This window comes from Oncorhynchus masou, chromosome 9, assembly GCF_036934945.1.
Source record: "Oncorhynchus masou masou isolate Uvic2021 chromosome 9, UVic_Omas_1.1, whole genome shotgun sequence".
Lineage (NCBI taxonomy): Eukaryota > Metazoa > Chordata > Actinopteri > Salmoniformes > Salmonidae > Oncorhynchus > Oncorhynchus masou.
Genome location: NC_088220.1, coordinates 79,903,123 through 79,924,550, shown reverse-complemented (window position 1 = coordinate 79,924,550; position 21,428 = coordinate 79,903,123). Strand labels below are relative to the sequence as shown.

At 45.8% G+C, this 21,428-nt stretch overlaps 1 protein-coding gene across 2 annotated transcripts in view; it reads left to right on the top strand.

The window, feature by feature from the left end:
- The window catches only part of LOC135546666 (mitochondrial disaggregase-like), a 78,924-nt gene that overhangs the window by 37,276 nt on the left and 20,220 nt on the right, over window positions 1-21,428 (top strand). For both annotated transcript variants that reach the window (XM_064975276.1, XM_064975277.1), the window contains exons 6-7: window positions 9,701-9,798; window positions 13,760-13,874. In XM_064975276.1, the coding sequence (XP_064831348.1) occupies window positions 9,701-9,798; window positions 13,760-13,874 (213 nt within the window). The remainder of the gene's footprint in view (window positions 1-9,700; window positions 9,799-13,759; window positions 13,875-21,428) is intronic.

Genomic DNA, 21,428 nt, shown 5'->3' with positions numbered 1-21,428 from the left:
CTGATACAGTTTTACATTTTTTTTAAAAACTGGAGAAATTTCTCAAAACAGAAACAATTATTCTAAACCAATCACATTAAAGATGTTGTTACCCAGACGACCCGACCACGCCTGACCGGCACTGCTATCACAGCCAATCAGAATCCATCTGCGACTCCCTCCCTCCCTTTCTCACACACACACAGTAACGCGAGGATAAGTTGTTTCTTGTCTTTTTTCTTCCTCTGCTCAGTTTCACGATTCCATTCCTATTGGTCCCTCCTTTCCTCTGCTCTCCTCCATCTTTCTGTTTTCCTGCTTCTGTCCTCCCTTTCTCCCCCTCTTACAGGAGAGCTGTAATAAAACATACATGATGAATACCAGCTGTCCGTGATGAGAACCTCTGTGTGTGTTGTTTAAAGTGTACATGCGCCTGCGTATTTGTGCTTGCACTTGTTTGTTTATTTCCCGTGTGTGTGTGTGTGTGTGAGACCCTCGTGCGTTGCGCTCTCTTCGCCTCAGTTGGCTCTTAGTCTCATGCCTCCATCCATCACCGGCAGTAAGCCCATCTCAAGCAGGGTCCTGCCCCAGCAGCCCTCAACCTGCCTGGGGAAGCTCACTACCCAGCCCCCAGGCTCCACACAGGGCCCCACAAGCCTGGCAGATAGTGATAGAGCGGCGCATGGCCCTGACCAGGGGGGTAAGACACTCAGGCACACACACAGACCCGCAGGGTCCCTGTCCCACCAGCTGTATGGAAACGGGGGAGGGAGGTCGAGAATACTCCTAATAGACATTTTTAATAAGGCAATAATAAAGGTGGTTTTGTAAGGGAATTTACTGCTTGTATTGAGTCTGTTTCAATATACCCTCTCTCTCTCCCCTCTTTCTCTCTCCCCTCTTTCTCTCTACCCCCTCTTTCTCTCTACCCCCTCTCTCTCCCTCCACCTCTCTCTCTCCCCCATCTCCCCTACTTTCTCTCTCCCCTTCTTTCTCACTCCCCCTCTCCCTCTCCCCCGTCTCCCCTTCTTTCTCTCTCCCCTTCTTTCTCTCTCCCCCTCTCTCTCCCCCCACTCTCCCCTCTTTCTCTCTACCCCCACTCTCCCCTCTTTCTCTCTACCCCTCTCTCTCCCTCCCCCTCTTTCTCACTACCCCCTCTCTCCCTCCCCCTCTCACTCTCCCCTTCTTTCTCTCTCACTCTCCCCTTCTTTCTCTCTCACTCTCCCCTTCTTTCTCTCTCTCACTCTCCCCTTCTTTCTCTCTCTCACTCTCCCCTTCTTTCTCTCTCTCACTCTCCCCTTCTTTCTCTCTCCCCCTCTCACTCTCCCCTTCTTTCTCTCTCACTCTCCCCTTCTTTCTCTCTCTCACTCTCCCCTTCTTTCTCTCTCTCACTCTCCCCTTCTTTCTCTCTCTCACTCTCCCCTTCTTTCTCTCTCTCACTCTCCCCTTCTTTTCTCTCCCTCTCACTCTCCCCCCCTTCTTTCTCTCTCCCCCTCTCTTCCCCCCCCCCCTCTCTCTCTCCCCCGTCTCCCCTCCTTACTCTCTCCCCCTCTCTCCCCTTCTTTCTCTCTCCCCCTCTCTCTCCTTCTTTCTCTCCCCCTCTCTCCCCTTCTTTCTCTCAACCCCTCTCTCCCCTTCTTTCTCTCAACCCCTCTCTCCCCCTTTCTCTCTCCCCCTCTCTCTCTTCCCCCTCTCTCCCCCCCGTCTCCCCTCCTTTCTCTCTCCCCCTCTCTTCCCTTCTTTCTCTCCCCCCTCTCTCTCCTTCTTTCTCTCTCCCCCTCTCTCCCCTTCTTTCTCTCAACCCCTCTCTCCCCTTCTTTCTCTCAACCCCTCTCTCCCCTTTCTCTCTCCCCCCTCTCTCTTCCCCCTCTCTCCCCCCCGTCTCCCCTCCTTTCTCTCTCCCCCTCTCTTCCCTTCTTTCTCTCTCCCCCTTCTCTCTCTCCCCTTCTTTCTCTCTCCCCCACTCTCTCTCCCCTTCTTTCTCTTTCCCCCCACTCTCCCCTCTTTCTCTCTACCCTCTCCCCCCACTCTCTCCTTCTTTCTCTCCCCTCTTTCTCTCCCCTCTCCCCCTTTCTTCCCTTTCTCTCTCTCCCCTATTTCTTTCTCCCCCTCTCTCTACCCCCTCACCCCTTCTTTCTCTCTCCCCACTCTCTCTCTCTCCCCTTCTTTCTCTCTCCCCCTCTCTCTCCTTCTTTCTCTCTCCCCCTCTCTCCCCTTCTTTCTCTCAACCCCCTCTCCCCTTCTTTCTCTCAACCCCTCTCTCCCCTTTCTCTCTCCCCTCTCGCTCTTCCCCCTCTCTCCCCCGTCTCCCCTCCTTTCTCTCTCCCCCTCTCTTCCCTTCTTTCTCTCCCCCTTCTCTCTCTCCCCTTCTTTCTCTTTCCCCCCACTCTCCCCTCTTTCTCTCTACCCTCTCTCTCCCCCTCTTTCCCCCACTCTCTTTCCCCCACTCTCCCCTCTTTCTCTCTACCCTCTCCCCCACTCTCTCCTTCTTTCTCTCCCCTCTTTCTCTCCCCTCTTTCTCTCCCCTCTCCCCCTTTCTTCCCCTTTCTCTCTCTCCCCTATTTCTTTCTCCCCCCTCTCTCTACCCCCTCACCCCTTCTTTCTCTCTCCCCACTCTCTCTCTCTCCCCTTCTTTCTCTCTCTCCTCTCTCTCCCCTTCTTTCTCTCTCCCCCATCTCTTCTTTCTCTCCCCTCTCTCTTCCCCGTCTCCCCTCTTTCTCTCTCTACCCTCTCTTCCCCGTCTCCCCTCTTTCTCTCTCTACCCTCTCTCCCCCACACTCTCCCCTCTTTCTCTCTCTACCCTCTCTCCCCCACACTCTCCCCTCTTTCTCTCTCCCCCACACTCTCCCCTCTTTCTCTCTCCCCCTCTCTCCCCCACACTCTCCCCCCACTCTGCCCTCTTTCTCTCTACCCCCACTCTGCCCTCTTTCTCTCTCCCCTTTCTCTCCCCCCCTACTCTTCCCTCTCTCTCTCTCTCCTCTCTCTCTCTCCCCTCTCTCTCTCCCCTTCTTTCTCTCTACCCCCTCTCTCTCTCTCATCTCCCCCCTCTATCTCTCTCTCGCTGAGGATTAGTGGTCGTTAGGGTTGATCCTTGGCCCAGAGGGTTGGGCTGATATTAAAGGCCTAAATGATGCTATTTATTATGTTGGAAACAGAACGGGGGGACAGAGTGTGTGTGAGGCAGGTGAGGGGAGCTGTGAGTGTGTGTGTGGGTGTGTGTCAGCTGGTATATTGCTTTTGTCCTTTATGTTTGGGGTTTGGATCATTGGTTTGGGAGCAGGGCAGGTGTTTAGGTTTTTATCAATAATCACCATGGCGATTACTCTCACTGGTCTTCGCTCACAGCAACACTACGACCAGACACACACACACACACACACACACACACACAGCATCGCAAAACACACCATGCGGCATCGCTACAGAAGTGTGTGTGTGTGTGTGTGCGTGTGTGTGTGACACTGAGTTAAGAGTGCAGGTCAGGGCATAAGGCAATGCTAACCACCCTTAGACAACACCAACGGCACCCCACACTGCCATTTTAAACACTCTCAATCCCCGACACACACTCTCACACGCACATTCTCAATCATTGACTCACACACACACACACTCAATCAATGACACACACACTGTAACACATGCTGTCTCTCCTGAGGTTACCTCAGCCCTTTAGTGTGTGTGTGTGTGTGTGTGTGTGTGTGTGTAGTATAGGGGTAATAACCTACTGTGATATATGGGCAGTAACCTACTGTAATATAGTAACCTACTGTGATATAATAACCTACTGTGATATAGGGGTAGTAACCTACTGTGATATAGGGGTAATAAACTACTGTGATATAGGGGTAATAACCTACTGTGATATAATAACCTACTGTGATATAGGGATAATAACCTACTGTTATATAGGGATAATAACCTACTGTGATATAGGGGTAATAACCTACTGTGATATAGGGGTGGTAACCTACTGTGATATAATAACCTACTGTGATATAGGGATAATAACCTACTGTTATATAGGGGTAATAACCTACTGTGATATAGGGGTAATAACCTACTGTTATATAGGGGTAATAACCTACTGTGATATAGTAACCTACTGTGATATAGGGGTAATAACCTACTGTTATATAGGGATAATAACCTACTGTTATATAGGGGTAATAACCTACTGTTATATAGGGGTAATAACCTACTGTGATATAGGGGTAATAACCTACTGTTATATAGGGGTAATAACCTACTGTGATATAGTAACCTACTGTGATATAGGGGTAATAACCTACTGTGATATAGGGGTAGTAACCTACTGTGATATAGTAACCTACTGTTATATAGGGGTAATAACCTACTGTGATATAGTAACCTACTGTGATATAGGGGTGGTAACCTACTGTGATATAGGGGTGGTAACCTACTGTGATATAGGGGTGGTAACCTACTGTGATATAGGGGTGGTAACCTACTGTGATATAGGGGTGGTAACCTACTGTGATATAGGGGTGGTAACCTACTGTGATATAGGGGTGGTAACCTACTGTGATATAGTAACCTACTGTGATATAGAGTAATAACCTACTGTGATATAGTAACCTACTGTGATATAGAGTAATAACCTACTGTGATATAATAACCTACTGTGATATAGGGGTAGTAACCTACTGTGATATAGGGGTAATAACCTACTGTGATATAGGGGTAGTAACCTACTGTGATATAGTAACCTACTGTTATATAGGGGTAATAACCTACTGTGATATTGTAACCTACTGTGATATAGGGGTAATAACCTACTGTGATATAGTAACCTACTGTGATATAGGGTTAGTAACCTACTGTGATATAGTAACCTACTGTGATATAGGGGTAATAACCTACTGTGATATAGTAACCTACTGTGATATAGGGGTAGTAACCTACTGTGATATAGTAACCTACTGTGATATAGGGGTAATAACCTACTGTGATATAGTAACCTACTGTGATATAGGGGTGGTAACCTACTGTGATATAGGGGTAATAACCTACTGTGATATAGGGGTAATAACCTACTATGATATAGTAACCTACTGTGATATAGGGGTGGTAACCTACTGTGATATAGGGGTGGTAACCTGCTGTGATATAGTTACCTACTGTTATATGGGGTAACAACCTACTGTGATATAGTAACCTACTGTGATGTAGGGGTAATAACCTACTGTGATATAGGGGTAATAACCTACTGTGATATAGGGGTAGTAACCTACTGTAATATAGTAACCTACTGTGATATAATAACCTACAGTGATATAGGGGTAATAACCTACTGTGATATAGGGGTAGTAACCTACTGTGATATAGGGGTAGTAACCTACTGTAATATAGTAACCTACTGTGATATAGTAACCTACTGTGATATAGGGGTAGTAACCTACTGTGATATAGTAACCTATTGTGATATAGGGGTAATAACCTACTGTGATATAGTAACCTACTGTGATATAGGGGTGGTAACCTACTGTGATATAATAACCTACTGTGATATAGGGATAATAACCTACTGTGAAATAGGGGTAGTAACCTACTGTGATATAGTAACCTACTGTGATATAGGGGTAATAACCTACTGTGATATAGTAACCTACTGTGATATAGGGGTGGTAACCTACTGTGATATAGGGGTGGTAACCTGCTGTGATATAGTAACCTACTGTGATATAGGGGTAGTAACCTAATGTGATATAGGGGTAATAACCTACTGTGATATAGGGGTAGTAACCTACTGTGATATAGTAACCTACTGTTATATAGGGGTAATAACCTACTGTGATATAGTAACCTACTGTGATATAGGGGTAGTAACCTACTGTGATATAGTAACCTACTGTTATATAGGGGTAATAACCTACTCTGATATAGTAACCTACTGTGATATAAGGGTAATAACCTACTGTGATATAGTAACCTACTGTGATACAGGAGTGGTAACCTACTGTGATATAGTAACCTACTGTGATATAGGGGTGGTAACCTACTGTGATATAGGGGTGGTAACCTACTGTGATATAGGGGTAATAACCTACTGTGATATAGGGGTAATAACCTACTATGATATAGTAACCTACTGTGATATAGGGGTGGTAACCTACTGTGATATAGGGGTGGTAACCTACTGTGATATAGTAACTTACTGTGATATAGGGGTGGTAACCTACTGTGATATAGGGGTGGTAACCTGCTGTGATATAGTTACCTACTGTTATATGGGGTAATAACCTACTGTGATATAGTAACCTACTGTGATATAGGGGTAATAACCTACTGTGATATAGGGGTAGTAACCTACTGTAATATAGTAACCTACTGTGATATAATAACCTACAGTGATATAGGGGTAATAACCTACTGTTATATAGGGGTAATAACCTACTGTTATATAGGGGTAATAACCTACTGTGATATAGGGATAATAACCTACTGTGATATAGTAACCTACTGTGATATAGGGGTAATAACCTACTGTGATATAGGGGTAATAACCTACTGTTATATAGGGGTAATAACCTACTGTGATATAGTAACCTACTGTGATATAATAACCTACAGTGATATAGGGGTAGTAACCTACTGTGATATAGGGATAATAACCTACTGTGATATAGGGGTAATAACCTACAGTGATATAGGGGTAGTAACCTACTGTGATATAGGGATAATAACCTACTGTGATATAGGGATAATAACCTACTGTGATATAGGGGTAATAACCTACTGTTATATAGGGGTAATAACCTACTGTGATATAGTAACCTACTGTGATATAATAACCTACAGTGATATAGGGGTAGTAACCTACTGTGATATAGGGGTAATAACCTACTGTGATATAGGGGTAGTAACCTACTGTGATATAGGGATAATAACCTACTGTGATATAGGGATAATAACCTACTGTGATATAGTAACCTACTGTGATATAGGGGTGGTAACCTACTGTGATATAGGGGTGGTAACCTGCTGTGATATAGTAACCTACTGTGATATAGGGGTGGTAACCTGCTGTGATATAGTAACCTACTGTGATATAGGGGTAGTAACCTACTGTGATATAGTAACCTACTGTTATATAGGGGTAATAACCTACTGTGATATAGTAACCTACTGTTATATAGGGGTAATAACCTACTGTGATATAGGGGTGGTAACCTACTGTGATATAGGGGTAATAACCTACTGTGATATAGGGGTAGTAAGCTACTGTGATAATACTTAATAATAATATGATAATAATAATAATAATGATAATATAATACCTGCTGTGTGTTTATATAGTACCTGCTGTGTGTTAATATAATACCTGCTGTGTGTCAGTATAATACCTGCTGTGTGTTAATATAATACCTGCTGTGTGTTAATACCTGCTGTGTGTTAATATAGTACCTGCTGTGTGTTAATATAGTACCTGCTGTGTGTTTATATAGTACCTGCTGTGTGTTTATATAGTACCTGCTGTGTGTTAATATAGTACCTGCTGTGTGTTAATATAGTACCTGCTGTGTGTTTATATAATACCTGCTGTGTGTTTATATAGTACCTGCTGTGTGTTAATATAGTACCTGCTGTGTGTTAATATAGTACCTGCTGTGTGTTAATATAATACCTGCTGTGTGTTAATATAGTACCTGCTGTGTGTTAATATAGTACCTGCTGTGTGTTAATATAGTACCTGCTGTGTCTTAATATAATACCTGCGGTGTGTTAATATAATACCTGCTGTGTTAATACCTGCTGTGTGTTAATATAGTACCTGCTGTGTGTTTATATAGTACCTGCTGTGTGTTAATATAGTACCTGCTGTGTGTTAATATAGTACCTGCTGTGTCCTAATATAATACCTGCGGTGTGTTAATATAATACCTGCTCTGTGTTAATATAGTACCTGCTGTGTGTTAATATAGTACCTGCTGTGTGTTAATATAGTACCTGCTGTGTGTTAATATAATACCTGCTGTGTGTTAATATAGTACCTGCTGTGTGTTAATATAATACCTGCTGTGTGTTAATATAGTACCTGCTGTGTGTTAATATAGTACCTGCTGTGTGTTTATATAATACCTGCTGTGTGTTAATATAGTACCTGCTGTGTGTTAATATAGTACCTGCTGTGTGTTAATATAGTACCTGCTGTGTGTTAATATAATACCTGCTGTGTGTTATCATAGTACCTGCTGTGTGTTAATATAGTACCTGCTGTGTGTTAATATAGTACCTGCTGTGTGTTAATATAGTACCTGCTGTGTCTTAATATAGTACCTGCGGTGTGTTAATATAATACCTGCTGTGTGTTAATACCTGCTGTGTGTTAATATAGTACCTGCTGTGTGTTTATATAGTACCTGCTGTGTGTTTATGTAATACCTGCTGTGTGTTAATATAGTACCTGCTGTGTGTTAATACCTGCTGTGTGTTAATATAATACCTGCTGTGTGTTAATATAATACCTGCTGTGTGTTAATACCTGCTGTGTGTTAATATAGTACCTGCTGTGTGTTAATATAATACCTGCTGTGTGTTAATATAGTACCTGCTGTGTGTTTATATAGTACCTGCTGTGTGTTAATATAGTACCTGCTGTGTGTTTATATAGTACCTGCTGTGTGTTTATATAGTACCTGCTGTGTGTTAATATAGTACCTGCTGTGTGTTAATATAGTACCTGCTGTGTGTTAATATAGTACCTGCTGTGTGTTTATATAGTACCTGCTGTGTGTTAATATAGTACCTGCTGTGTGTTAATACCTGCTGTGTGTTAATATAATACCTGCTGTGTGTTAATATAATACCTGCTGTGTGTTAATACCTGCTGTGTGTTAATATAGTACCTGCTGTGTGTTAATATAATACCTGCTGTGTGTTAATATAGTACCTGCTGTGTGTTTATATAGTACCTGCTGTGTGTTAATATAGTACCTGCTGTGTGTTTATATAGTACCTGCTGTGTGTTTATATAGTACCTGCTGTGTGTTTATATAGTACCTGCTGTGTGTTAATATAGTACCTGCTGTGTGTTAATATAGTACCTGCTGTGTGTTAATATAGTACCTGCTGTGTGTTAATATAGTACCTGCTGTGTGTTTATATAGTACCTGCTGTGTGTTAATATAGTACCTGCTGTGTGTTAATATAGTACCTGCTGTGTGTTAATATAGTACCTGCTGTGTGTTTATATAGTACCTGCTGTGTGTTAATATAGTACCTGCTGTGTGTTTATATAGTACCTGCTGTGTGTTAATATAGTACCTGCTGTGTGTTATCATAGTACCTGCTGTGTCTTAATATAATACCTGCTGTGTCTTAATATAATACCTGCTGTGTGTTATCATAGTACCTGCTGTGTGTTAATATAATACCTGCTGTGTGTTAATATAGTACCTGCTGTGTGTTAATATAATACCTGCTGTGTGTTATCATAGTACCTGCTGTGTGTTAATACCTGCTGTGTGTTAATATAGTACCTGCTGTGTGTTTATATAGTACCTGCTGTGTGTTAATATAGTACCTGCTGTGTTTGAGGAGATGGTGCAGTAGGCAGGGATGTGTGTGTAGAGGGGTCAGAATGTGCATTTTAGGCATCACATACATGACCCCTCTTTCTACCCTGTTGAGCGGTCCAAATGCTGCAGTCTGACCCCTAACCTTTGACCCCCCCTAACCTCTCTCTCTCTCTGTGCAGGTGCCAACCCCCTGCAGACCAATGCCTTAGGACACACAGCCAGAGCCTACGCCAAGGAGGGAGAGTTACACACACTACTGCTGGAGTGGGAGGGCAAGGTATCTCACACACACACACACACAATACACTACGCTAGGATTGGCAAACTAACGACCAGCCTCCTCGGCACGAGATCGAACTTCCACCCAGGAAACATCTGCACCCCCCACTGGGAGACACACACACAAAGACACCCCCAGTGGGGAGTGACAGGGAAATGAGCGATATGATTGGCTCTGAGGGGTGTAAAGGCTGTTCCAGGCTAGTGGAGTTTAAAAGGGGAACTAGTGTTGGTGTGTTTAAAGACAAGGCAGTCGTATGCACAACCCTAAATCAAACCCCTTAGCCCCTAGGCACTTCCCCTAGGCCGTAGGCACTTCCCCTAGACCCTAGGCCGTAGGCGCTTCCCCTAGGCCGTAGGCACTTCCCCTAGACCCTAGGCCGTAGGCACTTCCCCTAGGCCGTAGGCGCTTCCCCTAGGCCGTAGGCGCTTCCCCTAGGCCGTAGGCACTTCCCCTAGGCCGTAGGCACTTCCCCTAGGCCGTAGGCACTTCCCCTAGGCCGTAGGCACTTCCCCTAGGCCGTAGGCGCTTCCCCTAGGCCCTAGGCCGTAGGCGCTTCCCCTAGGCCGTAGGCGCTTCCCCTAGGCCGTAGGCGCTTCCCCTAGGCCGTAGGCGCTTCCCCTAGGCCGTAGGCACTTCCCCTAGGCCGTAGGCACTTCCCCTAGGCCCTAGGCCGTAGGCACTTCCCCTAGGCCGTAGGCACTTCCCCTAGGCCCTAGGCCGTAGGCACTTCCCCTAGGCCGTAGGCACTTCCCCTAGGCCCTAGGCCGTAGGCACTTCCCCTAGGCCCTAGGCACTTCCCCTAGCCCCTAGGCCCTAGGCACTTCCCCTAGGCCGTAGGCGCTTCCCCTAGACCCTAGGCCGTAGGCGCTTCCCCTAGGCCGTAGGCGCTTCCCCTAGGCCCTAGGCCGTAGGCGCTTCCCCTAGGCCGTAGGCGCTTCCCCAGGCCGTAGGCGCTTCCCCTAGGCCCTAGGCCGTAGGCGCTTCCCCTAGGCCGTAGGCGCTTCCCCTAGGTCGTAGGCGCTTCCCCTAGGCCGTAGGCACTTCCCCTAGGCCGTAGGCACTTCCCCTAGGCCGTAGGCACTTCCCCTAGGCCCTAGGCCGTAGGCACTTCCCCTAGGCCGTAGGCACTTCCCCTAGGCCCTAGGCCGTAGGCACTTCCCCTAGGCCGTAGGCACTTCCCCTAGGCCCTAGGCCGTAGGCACTTCCCCTAGGCCCTAGGCACTTCCCCTAGCCCCTAGGCCCTAGGCACTTCCCCTAGCCCCTAGGCACTTCCCCTAGCCCCTAGGACGTAGGCACTTCCCCTAGGCCGTAGGCACTTCCCCTAGGCCGTAGGCACTTCCCCTAGGCCCTAGGCCGTAGGCACTTCCCCTAGGCCGTAGGCACTTCCCCTAGCCCCTAGGCCGTAGGCACTTCCCCTAGCCCCTAGGCCGTAGGCACTTCCCCTTGCCCCTTGGCACCCTGCACCCCCTCAGTCACACGATTAATGTTGTTGTTCAAGCAATCCATAAACGGTACGTTTATAAATCAAAATGTGGGCCAGGTGGGCATGATCTGAAAGTTTGTTCTAGTGCCAACAAAAAATAAAATCTTACAGTGTTCGGCTTTCACAACGCAATTCCGAGAAACGGATGGTAATTCTGGTGCGGATTAAAAGGAATGCGTTCTGCTGAGCGGACCGGGGCACAGACTGTCTGGTTCTGTTCTCCTCACTCTACATCACAGTAGTCATATTTGGAATTGTAAAGTGCACATTTGGACTCGTGGGTGTTTGGCTTATAGGACATCAAAGCGGCACGAAATATAATCCTCATCTTTCAATGTACATTGAGTCACCTGAATTGAACAGCATTTCCCTTCACTCAGACTACAAAACATTTGCAAATGTTTCCCAATCAGCCAGACGAATGGGGACGACTTGTTGTCACGCAAGGTGCTCAAGTTCAGAACAGCTGTCCGCCAAAAACCTCACAGAGCTGTGAAGTGCAGAGCCTGAGTTCTGACGTCATTTAGAACTTGTTACTGGTCAGGTACTATGTTTCACTTCAGGCTCTTATTAGTGCCACCGTCTGTCATATTCAACCTGTATCTGGTACGAGTGTAAAGGCCGACAACCATTACGCCACTACTGTTATTGCTGCTGGTGAATGGGGAATCTATTCATCGCAATGTCAGGGTTCTCAGCACTGTAACAGACAGAGAGAGACACACACAAACACACACACACAGACGTAGAGACACACACACACCACACACACATAGAGACACAAACACACACACACAGACGTAGAGACACACACACACACCACACACACACGGCTGCTAATGGTGACTTGAAGGGAACCAGAGAGTTGATTTGATTTGATTTCATACATTTCTCTACATCTCCCTTCTCTCTCTATTTTCTCTTTGTCCCTCATGTTCTCTCCTCTCTTTAACCCCGTCACAGGTGATGGAGCAGAACAGAGGTGACCTCTTCTACCACTGTCTCTCTGTGTCTCTCTCTCTACCTCTCTCTGTGTCTCTCTCTCTCTACCTCTCTCTGTGTCTCTCTCTCTCTACCTCTCTCTGTGTCTCTCTCTCTCTCTACCTCTCTCTGTGTCTCTCTCTCTCTCTTTACCTCTCTGTGTCTCTCTCTACCTCTCTGTGTCTCTCTCTCTCTTTACCTCTCTCTGTGTCTCCCTCTCTCTGTCTCTCTCTCTCTTTACCTCTCTCTGTGTCTCTCTCTCTCTCTGTGTCTCTCTCTCTCTCTTTACCTCTCTCTGTCTCTCTCTCTTTACCTCTCTCTTTACCTCTCTCTTTACCTCTCTCTGTCTCTCTCTCTTTACCTCTCTCTGTGTCTCTCTCTCTGTCTCTCTCTCTCTGTCTCTCTCTCTGTCTCTCTGTCTGTGTCTCTCTCTGTGTCTCTCTCTGTCTCTCTGTCTCTCTTTACCTCTCTCTGTGTCTCTCTCTCTCTCTACCTCTCTCTGTGTCTCTCTCTCTCTTTACCTCTCTATGTGTCTCTCTCTCTGTCTCTCTCTCTCTACCTCTCTCTCTGTCTCTCTCTCTCTACCTCTCTCTGTGTCTCTCTCTCTCTACCTCTCTCTGTGTCTCTCTCTCTCTTTACCTCTCTGTGTCTCTCTCTGTCTCTCTCTCTCTACCTCTGTGTCTCCCTCTCTCTGTGTCTCTCTCTCTCTTTACCTCTCTCTGTCTCTCTCTCTTTACCTCTCTCTTTACCTCTCTCTTTACCTCTCTCTGTCTCTCTCTTTACCTCTCTCTGTCTCTCTCTTTACCTCTCTCTCTCTCTCTGTCTCTCTCTGTGTCTAAATCAAATCAAATCAAATTTTGTATCTCTGTCTCTCTTTACCTCTCTCTGTGTCTCTCTCTCTCTTTACCTCTCTCTGTGTCTCTGTCTCTCTCTCTTTGTCTCTTTCTCTCTCTCTCTACCTCTTTCTCTCTCTCTTTATCTCTTTCTCTCTCTGTCTGTCTCTCTCTTTCTCTGTGCGTGTGTCTCTCTCTGTATGTCGTGGGCTGTTCTGCTGATTCACAACATCGTATCCATCCACTGACTTTTCCTTCTCCTCCCCCCCATCTCTCTCTCTCCCCCCTATCTCTCTCCTCTCTCGCTCCTCTCTCTATCTCTCTCCCTCTCTCTCCCCCCATCTCTCTCTCCCTTTCTCTCCCCCCATCTCTCTCCTCTCTCGCTCCTCTCTCTATCTCTCTCTCCCCCATCTCTCTCTCCCCCTCTCTTTCCCTCCCCCTCTCTCTCTCTCTCTCCCCTCTCTCTCTTCTCCCATCTCTCTCACCCCCCTCTTTCTCTCTTTCCCCCTCTCTCCCCCTCTCCCATCTCTCTCGCCCCCCCTCTTTCTCTCTCTCTCTCTCTCTCTCTCTCTCTCTCTCTCTCTCCGTCTCCCCTCTCTCTCCCCCTCTCTCTCCGTCTCCCCTCTCTCTCTCCCCCTGCCTCGGTGGGTGCGTGCAGTTCCAGGAAGCTCAAGCTAAGAGAGAGGCAGAGGAGAGAAGACGTTTCCCTCTGGAGAAACGACTGATGGAGCACATCATCGGTCAGGAGGGGGCCATCAACACTGTGGCTTCAGGTACACAAACACACACACACACACACACAAAGTATACACACACAAAGTATACACACACACAAAGTATACACACACACACACACACACACACACAAAGTATACACACACACACACAAAGTATACACACACACACAAAGTATACACACACACACACACACACACACAAAGTATACACACACACACACACACACAAAGTATACACACACAAAGTATACACACACACACACACACACACACAAAGTATATACACACATACACAAAGTATACACACACACACAGTATACACACACACACAAAGTATACACACACACACACACACACAAAGTATACACACACACACACAAAGTATACACACACACACACACACACACACACAAAGTATACACACACACACACAAAGTATACACACACACACACACACACACACACAAAGTATACACACACACACACACACACAAAGTATACACACACACACACACACACACACACACAAAGTATACACACACACACACAAAGTATACACACACACACACACACACACACACAAAGTATATACACACATACACAAAGTATACACACACACACAGTATACACACACACACACAAAGTATACACACACACACACACAAAGTATACACACACACACACAAAGTATACACACACACACACACACACACACACAAAGTATACACACACACACACAAAGTATACACACACACACACACACACACACACACACAAAGTATACACACACACACACACAAAGTATACACACACACACACACACACAAAGTATACACACACACACAAAGTATACACACACACACACACACAAAGTATACACACACACACACACACACACACACACAAAGTATACACACACACACACACACACACAAAGTATACACACACACACACACACACAAAGTATACACACACACCCACACACACACACACACACAAAGTATACACACACACACACACAAAGTATACACACACACACACACACAAAGTATACACACACACACACACACACACACACACAAAGTATACACACACACAAAGTATACACACACACAAAGTATACACACACACACACACACACACACACACACACACACAAAGTATACACACACACACACAAAGTATACACACACACACACACACAAAGTATACACACACACACACAAAGTATACACACACACACACACACACACAAAGTATACACACACACACACACAAAGTATACACACACACACACACACACACACACAAAGTATAGACACACACACACACACACACAAAGTATAGACACACACACACACACAAAGTATACACACACACACACACACAAAGTATACACACACACACACACAAAGTATACACACACACACACACACACACACAAAGTATACACACACACACACAAAGTATACACACACACACACACACACACAAAGTATACACACACACACACACACACACACACAAAGTATACACACACACACACACACACACACACACACACACACAAAGTATACACACACACACACACACACACACACACACACACAAAGTATACACACACACACACATAGTATACACACACACACACAAAGTATAGATACACACACAAAGTATACACACACACACAAAAAGTATACACACACACACACAAAAAGTATACACACACAAAGTATACACACACTCTCGCTCTCTCCCCCTCGATCTCTCGCTCTCGATCTCTCTCCCCCTCTCGCTCTCTCTCGCTCTCTCTCCCCCTCTCCCATTGTCTTGCGCTCTGTCTCTTTCCCCCTCTCTATCTGTATGTCTCTCTCTCTCTTTCTCGGTCTGTCTCTCTCTCGGTCTGTCTGTCTATCTCTGTCTCTCTCCCCCCTCTGTCTCTCCCTCTCCCTTTCTCTCTCCCCCCTCTCTCTCTGTCTCTCCCTCTCCCTTTCTCTCTCCCCCCTCTCTATCTGTGTGTCTCTCTCTATCTCCCCGTCTCTTTCTCTCACCCTCTCCCTTTCTCTCCCTTTCTCACTCTCCCCCTCTCGCTCCCTCTCCCTTTCTCTCTCCCCCCTCTATCTGTCTCTCTCTTTCTCTCTCTCTTTCTCAGTCAGGCAGGCAGAGGCTGTAATTGGTTAATTGTGATGAATGAGCTGTCCATCAGGCAGACACAGGTGGTGTGTATGTGTGTTGAACAGCTGGAGAGGCCAGGCCTCGAGCCGCCAACTAACACGATTACAGAGAGACATAATCCAGACCTCTCTCAATCTCTCCCTCCCCCTTCCATCTCCCCATCTTTCTCTCCATCTCCAATTCCCGCCCTCCCCCTCTTTGCCTTTCTGTTCATTTTCTCCCTTCCTTCCATCTTTCAATGACTCCTTCCCGCCCTTCATCTCTACCTCTCCTCCTGTTCTTTCCTGTGTCAATGACCTACTGGAGGAAGTGATGCAATCTGGTGAGGGTGGGAGCGAGCGAGGGAGAGAGAGAAGGGAGAGTTGGCAAGAGAGATGGAGAAAGAAAGGACTGTTGGCAAGAGAGAAGGGGAGAGAGAGAGAGAGAGAGAAGAGGAGGGGAGATGACTTCGAGTACAACAAGGTAGAGGCCAGTAAATAGCTGGTATTAAATTGTGGCTCCATGGAGGCTGTGTATCGATCGCTGAGACACACAGAGTTTGTGTGGAGTGAGGCTTCTGTGAGGTACCTTGTACCACTCCAGAGCTGCACAGTAGTTGTCTAATGGCAATAACAACCCTACTGCAACACAACAGTGGAAAGACATGTGGCACTATGTGAATGTGTTCTGTTTAGAATGTCTGGTGATGTTCTGGTCCTCTATGTGAATGTGTTCCGTTTAGAATGTCTGGTGATGTCCTGGTCCTCTATGTGAATGTGTTCTGTTTAGAATGTCTGGTGATGTTCTGGTCCTCTATGTGAATGTGTTCTGTTTAGAATGTCTGGTGATGTCCTGGTCCTCTATGTGAATGTGTTCTGTTTAGAATGTCTGGTGATGTTCTGGTCCTCTATGTGAATGTGTTCTGTTTAGAATGTCTGGTGATGTTCTGGTCCACTATGTGAATGTGTTCTGTTTAGAATGTCTGGTGATGTCCTGGTCCACTATGTGAATGTGTTCTGTTTAGAATGTCTGGTGATGTTCTGGTCCACTATGTGAATGTGTTCTGTTTAGAATATCTGGTGATGTCCTGGTCCACTATGTGAATGTGTTCTGTTTAGAATGTCTGGTGATGTTCTGGTCCTCTATGTGAATGTGTTCTGTTTAGAATGTTTGGTGATGTTCTGGTCCTCTATGTGAATGTGTTCTGTTTAGAATGTCTGGTGATGTTCTGGTCCTCTATGTGAATGTGTTCTGTTTAGAATGTCTGGTGATGTTCTGGTCCTCTATGTGAATGTGTTCTGTTTAGAATGTCTGGTGATGTTCTGGTCCTCTATGTGAATGTGTTCTGTTTAGAATGTCTGGTGATGTTCTGGTCCTCCATGTGAATGTGTTCTGTTTAGAACGTCTGGTGATGTCCTGGTCCACTATGTGAATGTGTTCTGTTTAGAATGTCTGGTGATGTGGGGTCCTCTATGTGAATGTGTTCTGTTTAGAATGTCTGGTGATGTTCTGGTCCTCTATGTGAATGTGTTCTGTTTAGAACGTCTGGTGATGTCCTGGTCCACTATGTGAATGTGTTCTGTTTAGAATGTCTGGTGATGTTCTGGTCCTCTATGTGAATGTGTTCTGTTTAGAATGTCTGGTGATGTGGGGTCCTCTATGTGAATGTGTTCTGTTTAGAATGTCTGGTGATGTTCTGGTCCTCTATGTGAATGTGTTCTGTTTAGAATGTCTGGTGATGTTCTGGTCTACTATGTGAATGTGTTCTGTTTAGAATGTCTGGTGATGTTCTGGTCCACTATGTGAATGTGTTCTGTTTAGAATGTCTGGTGATGTGGGGTCCTCTATGTGAATGTGTTCTGTTCAGAGTGTCTGGTGATGTCCTGGTCCACTATGTGAATGTGTTCTGTTTAGAATGTCTGGTGATGTCATGGTCCACTATGTGAATGTGTTCTGTTTAGAATGTCTGGTGATGTTCTGGTCCACTATGTGAATGTGTTCTGTTTAGAATGTCTGGTGATGTTCTGGTCCACTATGTGAATGTGTTCTGTTTAGAATGTCTGGTGATGTTCTGGTCCACTATGTGAATGTGTTCTGTTTAGAATGTCTGGTGATGTTCTGGTCCACTATGTGAATGTGTTCTGTTCAGAGTGTCTGGTGATATTCTGGTCCACTATGTGAATGTGTTCTGTTTAGAATGTCTGGTGATGTTCTGGTCCACTATGTGAATGTGTTCTGTTTAGAACGTCTGGTGATGTTCTGGTCCACTATGTGAATGTGTTTGTCTTGTCAGTAGGAACAGCAGCAGGGTCCACTGGCTATGTGACGACAAACACAACATCCTAGAACACCCCCATTATCAGTGGGAATGCTAGGATGTGTAGTCAGTGGCAGCAGGTAGAGCAGATTGCATGCTGGGAGCTGTGGTCCAGGCAGGGCAGTAGTCGATGTCTCTGTGGCTGATGTGATGAATGGTGGTTGTTGCCGTGGCAAATTGTCCTGAAAGCAATCTGAGACATCACCACGGCGATAAAGGAAGAGCTTATTGATCCCTGTGAAGTAATACAGTGAATATATCACACACATACAAACACACACACACACGGTCTCACACATGCACGATCACACACACACGCACACACAGTGAAAATATCAGCTAACAGACTGAGGGATGATGGTGATGATCAGCAACAACACGAAGAGAGGAGGGGTGAGGACACACACACTGATAGCTCCAGCTAATGCTTTTTACAAGCACCCGACGGCCTGGAGGGATGAGAGAGTGTGACAGAAAGGAAGAGAGAGAATAAGATGAAGGAGAGGGATCAATAGAGAAATATATGAGAGAGACACAGAGAAGGAGATGAGACACAGAGAGAGACAGAGAAGGAGATGAGAGAGACAGAGAAGGAGATGAGACACAGAGAGAGACAGAGAAGGAGATGAGAGACACAGAGAAGGAGATGAGACACAGTGAGAGACAGAGAAGGGGATGAGAGAGACAGAGAAGGAGATGATAGAGACAGAAGGAGATGAGAGAGACAGAGAAGGAGATGAGAGACACAGAGAAGGAGATGAGACACAGAGAGAGACAGAGAAGGGGATGAGAGAGACAGAGAAGGAGATGAGAGAGACAGAGAAGGAGATGAGAGAGACAGAGAAGGAGATGATAGAGACAGAAGGAGATGAGAGAGACAGAGAAGGAGATGAGAGAGACAGAGAAGGAGATGAGAGAGACAGAGAAGGAGATGAGAGAGACAGAGAAGGAGATGAGAGAGACAGAAGGAGATGAGAGAGACAGAAGGAGATGAGAGAGACAGAAGGAGATGAGAGACAGCCATCACCTACAGAGAGATGAACCTGGAGAAGAGTCCCCTAAGCAAGCTGGTCCTGGGGCTCTGTTCACAAACACACCCTACAGAGCCCCATGACAGCAGCACAATTAGACCCAACCAAATCATGAGAAAACAAAAAGATAATTACTTGACACATTGGAAAGAATTAACAAAAAAACAGAGCAAACTAGAATGCTATTTGGCCCTACACAGAGAGTACACAGCGGCAGAATACCTGACCACTGTGACTGACCCAAAATTAAGGAAAGCTTTGACTATGTACAGACTCAGCGAGCATAGCCTTGCTATTGAGAAAGGCCGCCGTAGGCAGACATGGCTCTCAAGAGAAGACAGGCTATGTGCTCACTGCCCACAAAATGAGGTGGAAACTGAGCTGCACTTCCTAACCTCCTGCCCAATGTATGACCATATTAGAGAGACATATTTCCCTCAGATTACACAGATCCACAAAGAATTCGAAAACAAATCCAATTTTGAAAAACTCCCATATCTACTGGGCGAAATTCCACAGTGTGCCATCAGAGCAGCAAGATTTGTGACCTGTTGCCACGAGAAAAGGGCAACCAGTGAAGAACACGCACCATTGTAAATACTACACATATCTATGCTTATTTATTTTATCTTGTGTCCTTTACCATTTGCACATTGTAAAAACACTGTATATATATATAATATGACATTTGTAATGTCTTTATTGTTTTGAAACTTCTGTATGTGTGATGTCTACTGTTAATTTTTATTGTTTATTTCACTTTATATATTATATACCTTACCTGCTTTGGCAATGTTGACACATGTTTCCCATGCCAATAAAGCCCCTTGAATTGAATTGAATTGAATTGACAGAAGGAGATGAGAGAGACAGAGAAGTAGATGAGAGACAGAAGGAGATGAGAGAGACAGAGAATGAGATGAGACACAGAGAGAGACAGAGAAGGAGATGAGAGAGACAGAGAAGGAGATGAGAGAGACAGAGAAGGAGATGAGAGAGACAGAGAAGGAGATGAGAGAGACAGAGAAGGAGATGAGAGGGACAGAGAAGGAGATGAGAGAGACAGAGAAGGAGATGAGAGGGACAGGGAAGGAGATGAGAGGGACAGAGAAGGAGATGAGAGGGCCCAGAGACTGGAGGCCCAGAGACTGGAGGGCCCAGAGACTGGAGGGCCCAGAGACTGGAGGGCCCAGAGACTGGAGGGCCCAGAGACTGGAGGGACAGAGGTTTTAGAACTAGTTGCAGGGTCCTCCTGGATGACCCATGACTGACCTCTGGCTATAAACACTGTCTCTGTTTGAAGAGGGAAGAATCTATTGGACTTTCTTTCACTCACACACCACTCACACACACCACTCACACACACCACTCACACACACACACACACACACACACACACTCGCACACACCACTCACTCACACACACACACAAACACACACCACTCACAAACACACAGGAAGGAGTAGATTGATCCTTTTTCAGCTCTCAGGCTAGAAGTTATTGTGGAGGATGATCCTCTTCTTATCACATTATAGTCCTCTACCCTAGCAGACCCGGTCAGTACCTCAGGGGTGGTGTGTGTGTGTGTGTGTGTGTGTGTGTGTGTGTGTGTGTGTGTGTGTGTGTGTGTGTGTGTGTGTGTGTGTGTGTGTGTGTGTGTGTGTGTGTGTGTGTGTGTGTGTGTGTGTGTGTGTGTGTGTGTGTGTGTGTGTGTGTGTGTGTGTGGTACTGTTCTTGTTCTAGAACATGTCCTTTGAGGGCTGTCAGTGTGTCCTTCTGTCAATCTCAATCAGCTAACACAGATGCTCTCTTCTGCAGGTTACACTGTCATTCAGTCTGTTTAACACACACACACACACACACACAGACAGTCGTAACTCAGACTGGCTCGTAGAGGTATAGCCTGTGGGCGTCAGTATTCATCTTCATGACAATCACTCTTCCTTCTCTCAATTTATCTCTAACAATTCCTCCATCTCTCATTCTCTCAATCCATCTCTCTACCAACTCTCATATCTCTCCCTCTCTTATTTCCCTCAACCCCTGTGTCCCCTTTTAACTCAACCTCCTTAATCTCTCCGTTCCTC